The 5,000-nt window shown below is 35.3% G+C and overlaps 1 protein-coding gene across 2 annotated transcripts in view; it reads left to right on the top strand.

Annotated features, from left to right (window-relative positions):
* The window catches only part of LOC125036888 (sphingomyelin phosphodiesterase 4-like), a 30,066-nt gene that overhangs the window by 4,843 nt on the left and 20,223 nt on the right, over nucleotides 1-5,000 (top strand). For both annotated transcript variants that reach the window (XM_047629823.1, XM_047629824.1), the window contains exons 3-6: nucleotides 422-524; nucleotides 1,904-2,120; nucleotides 2,620-2,803; nucleotides 3,629-3,736. In XM_047629823.1, coding sequence (XP_047485779.1) covers nucleotides 422-524; nucleotides 1,904-2,120; nucleotides 2,620-2,803; nucleotides 3,629-3,736 — 612 coding nt within the window. The remainder of the gene's footprint in view (nucleotides 1-421; nucleotides 525-1,903; nucleotides 2,121-2,619; nucleotides 2,804-3,628; nucleotides 3,737-5,000) is intronic.

Raw genomic sequence — 5,000 nt, 5'->3', positions numbered from 1 at the left:
ATTTTTGGATTTTTTATTGCTATTATGATCATTAACAACATTATGGTCATCATAATATCAACAACAATAATAACAACTTTTATATTAATAGCACTGGAAAAAAAATCCAAAACCCAAGGGAAAGGAAATCAACTGAGGACATGTTGGCTTACCAATTGGCTCATTGGTTGCTGAGTACTAGTTAAGCCATCTATGTATAAAGACAACCAATAAACAAACAAATAAAAGAAAGTGTACTTGATATGACAAGCACTCTTGCCATCCTGTCTACAGTGAGTTAAAACTTGTTTCCTTTTTTAATAACCTAGTTTTTGTATAGTGGGTTATTCTATCTTTGTTTTGTCATTCATGTATTAGTCTCAAGCAATAGAGTGATGGGATTAAGTTAGGAGGACCATTTCTAAAATAGCTGTTTTTACAGGTCAAGTCAAGAGCAGATATTGAGGAAGGTACTCCAGGGATGTTCTATGTCAATAAAGTGCAGAATCCTGGACCTGGAAAGGCACCAACAAACATTCTTTTGAGTATCCTTTAATAACCTGTCAGGAGTGGGCTTTTTAAATGTATTGGATGTCCCAATTACATGTCATTAATTTTATAATTATTTGTTGTTTTTTATAATTGTCATTGTAATTATTATTAGTAGTAGTAATAGTAGTAGTTATAATAATAGTATAATATTACTAGGAATAGCAGTAGGAGGGCAAGTAGGTATTGTAGAAGTAGTTGTTGAGAGATCAAATAATTTATTTGTTTTTATTTTTGCAGTATCATTTCACTGTTTATAACAGAATTCCAAAAGCATAACGTTTTTTTTTTTGTTTTTTTTTTTCTATACACAAAGTTGTAATATTCCTGATAAACAGTTAGAACAATTATGCTATCTTTTTGTGAATTCTGGACTATAAAATGAGTAAACAAGTGGAAAGAGATTGTTTCTGAAATTACAAATATATGCAGCTAAACATAGTAAGAAACAATTATGTTTAGCAAATTGTTAAAGGAATTAATCAGACTAAAAGTTATGTGGAGAGCCAGCTGTAAAGCAAGAATTCGGTAGACACACGTGGTGAAGTGGCCTGTAAGTAAAGTTGCATCCCTGGAAAGCAGCCTACTCAGACTACAGGACAGCCCAGGTTCCACTAGCCAGACTCACTCCTGATCTCCAAATCAGATCCACCATCCAGATCTTGGGCATGGTGTCACTAGGCTTGCTTCAAAAAAATTATTATTATGGGTATAGCTGCATAATGATACTATACAAACTTCTAAGATGATCATAGACTGTAGATCCCTCCCCACAAAGAAATATGCAGGATTTAGTCAAAGAACACTAAAGGTCTGGTTCCCCTAGTTCTCTAGGTAGCATGACTGACCCTGGGTAGAGGAGCAGTACTCCCTGACTTGAGTCCGATCCCTGAGTCAGATTAGGCATTCAGAATCTTGATTGTGGAATGTGAATGGGAAATGACTAAGCAAAATAGACTAGTTAGCATGTCAAGTCAGTATTTAGCATTAAGTTCATAAAAGATATGAAATATTTATTATTTGTCACTATTGTTCAGTGAGCTCATTTCACAATGCCTACTTTATCCTTATTTCTCTTGCATTTCTTTGTCTTATATGCACTTACAGGATGTTTTCTAGAAGAAGTTAGAATAGTTTCTGGCATAATACTTTTTCAAGAGAGACCATGAAATAAAACTGTTATCTGTATGTGCATTAGGAGAAATACAATCATAGTTGCATTTTAAGAGAGCAAGACTATTACACTAATATCTTCTTAATATCATTGCAAAGAAAACAAGAATAATCTCCATGACTTTTTAGAACCAGACAAAATATCAGCTTATTGTGCCTATTTATAATGTAGAAATCTCGTTTTCCTGAACTCAGCTTCCAGATGCCTTTGAATTCTACATCTTCCATTTCACACACTTTTTAATTAGTGGAGGCTCGCAGCGCTGGTCATTATCTTGGACTACTGCAGGTGATGCACTTTATCCTAGTTTACTGGAGGATTATTTGCAAACATTCTTGCCATGTGATAGCTCCATTCCCCCAGGTCCACCTAGTCCTCCTGTTTCCCCAAGAGGTGTTTTGTCACCAGTCTCTCCCAGGTATGATATGTTATATTTATAGACCTATACTTTATGATTAGTTTATAGATTTAATTGTGCTTCTAGATATTTGACTTTTGTTGTATTAACCCAGTGCCAACGGGCAGGACTTGTACATACGAGCTATGCCCACTGTGAGTACTTGTTTGATTGTTTTTAAGCATAGATGGCTACACTTGTACAAAGTCACCAATGAGCCAATTGCGAATACTGCCTGTCTCGCTCGTTTACCCTTTTCTTTGATTTACGAAAATATTTTACATTGTCTTATTTTGCTGTTACTAATGTATATAACATTGTACTAGTTATAATGCTTATAATAAAAATCACACCATCAATATAGTAAAAAATATTTTTTTCCTGCCAATTCAAATCAGGTAAGGTCACAAGGTCTACTTATTGACTCCTTTGTGGCTAAGCACTAGCAGAGCCATCTATGTGCAGAGACATTTCACAAAAAAATAGAAAATGAGAACAGCATTTTCCCTATTTTTTATAGGAGCAGTGGACCTGGAAATGCCAACCTGTACCTGACCACTCTTGTATCACCAATTGCCTGCCGAACTGTTCGGACACCAGGACCCCATGGATACCCTAGCCATGAGGGGAGTGGTGCACATGCATCATCTCCACTACATGCGGCACATAATCCTCATCCTCAGTTAAATATTTGGACCAGTCAGGTAAGTTTGCGTAGCTTAACCTATTTGATCCTGATGCTTCACTGCCATCACGTGGCCCAAAATACAGGCATTAGGCTTACCTGCCACTCTGATGGGTGTGTGGCTTGTAGGCTGGGTGGACAAGAACACTCATGTGCAGTGACAAGACTTGATGCCTCCCTTTTGCAGTCTTATTTTTTCTGTGTCTGCCTAAGGAATTTTAAATTTTTTGCCATTTTCCAATATTTGTATTTGTCATTTGATTTGCTTTATCCATATGGTAGTAGACTGATTTCCTCGTATATCCTCTCTCTCTCTCTCTCTCTCTCTCTCTCTCTCTCTCTCTCTCTCTCTCTCTCTCTCTCTCTCTCTCTCTCTCTCTCTCTCTCTCTCTCTCTCTCTCTCTCTTTCTCTCTTTCTCTTTCTCTTTCTCTTTCTCTTTCTCTCTCTCTCTCTCTCTCTCTCTTTCTCTTTCTCTTTCTCTCTCTCTCTCTCTCTCTCTCTCTCTCTCTCTCTCTCTCTCTCTCTCTCTCTCTCTCTCTCTCTCTCTCTCTCTCTCTCTCTCTCTCTCTCTCTCTCTCTCATTCCCATCACCCCAGCCTTCAGATGAAGTGCTCAGGATGGCAAGTTTGCATCACCCTAGCCAATTGCCAAATTTTCTCATGACATGTTCATGTCACCCACCCCTCAAGTCAGATTTTTTGTGACATAATGGTCACTTCATCTAGATCATAGGTGTTAATTATGCTTTTTACTTCAGAAATGGGAAATTTGACACCAATTTGTAAAATAGCAATTTTTAAAACTATTATGAGGTTGTTTAAAGTCCTGACTTCCTTGTTTCAGGTTTTAGTGCAAGTCCTCTTTGAGATGTGGGTGAATCAGTGTCTTTCACCTTCAAGATCTCCAGGGCGTTCACCACCTTCCTCCCCATCAGCTCCTCATAGCAATCAAGTAAGATCTGTTTATAGAAAGAGGATGACTGTGATAGGGATGTTTTGTTTGTAAATCCTGGTGATATGAAAATAGATGAGTTTTTTTAAGTTTTTAGAGTCTGTGGTAATATAATAACACAGACATGCAAAAGAAAGGGGTGGGATGTACTTATATTGCATTTGTAAGTAAGAAAAGAATTTTAGTGTACAGGAGCTGCATTGGTATTTTGACAGAAGGACCTTAAAAAGTTTAATGGTATCTTGTGTTAAATTTATTAGTCTTTAGTTGAGGTGAAGGAAGCATAGTGTTCATTATCATAATGAAAACATATTTAGTAATTTTTATAGATGTATGTATTTCATACATTTTCCTCACAAGAGTATATGTTTGTTTATCATATTTTTTTTACGAAATTGATAAAGTTTCAAATTTTTGATAGTAATGAACACACTTAACCCTTTAGGCGACAGCAATTCATAATGTGTTTGGTGACTACAATCCATGGTATTAGGAAAAATTTCCAGTCATCCTGTATAATAACTCTCTTTCCTCAAACCTGTTGATGTCTTCTTGCACAATAATATAATATATATTTTTTTGTGAAAGGCATGTTGGTCTGTAAGCACCTTCATGCTTTAGAAAAATGTTTCAGTGAACTATGAATACCCATAGTGGTTATGATGGAACAGTACTCGTAAAAGTAATTATTTTTATTTTTTTTTTGTAAACAAAGCCACCCTTTCACATTGAAACTGTCTTTTTGAACATATTTGCAGTCAAATCTTTACCATCATTCCTACAAGAAAAGCAGAGAATTTATATGTTTTTCCTACTTAAGATCTTAGGCTCAGTCAAAGGGTTAATAGATCATTCATATGTGCATGGAGATGAAGCTTTTGTTAAACAGAGTTTGTCTCATTTATGAATGATTGTTAAGCATTAGTTTGGAAGTACATTTATAAGAGTGCCTTGTAAAGGAGCAATAAGCTTCATAAATCTATTCATAAGTTTCCAGAAAAAAATGCACTATTAACTATAGAAATAAACAGAGTATTCTTCATTCATGGTAGTAAGGTCTTTGTTTCTCAGGAAGCAAGACAGTAAATGACAGTAACTGATAACAAGGTGTTGAGCTGTAATGAATAGATGTTAGTAATTATTAGTAATCTTCTTGTTTTCCATTTTTGATTTTTATGAAGTTTTTAATCTGTATGATATTTTAATAACTTTTTTCAGTAATATGATAGGCAACATTTATTTTTGATAATTTGTTTCTTGTCAC

This window comes from Penaeus chinensis, chromosome 22 (genome assembly GCF_019202785.1).
Source record: "Penaeus chinensis breed Huanghai No. 1 chromosome 22, ASM1920278v2, whole genome shotgun sequence".
Taxonomy (NCBI): Eukaryota; Metazoa; Arthropoda; class Malacostraca; order Decapoda; family Penaeidae; genus Penaeus; species Penaeus chinensis.
This window is presented reverse-complemented; position numbering and strand designations above follow the sequence as displayed.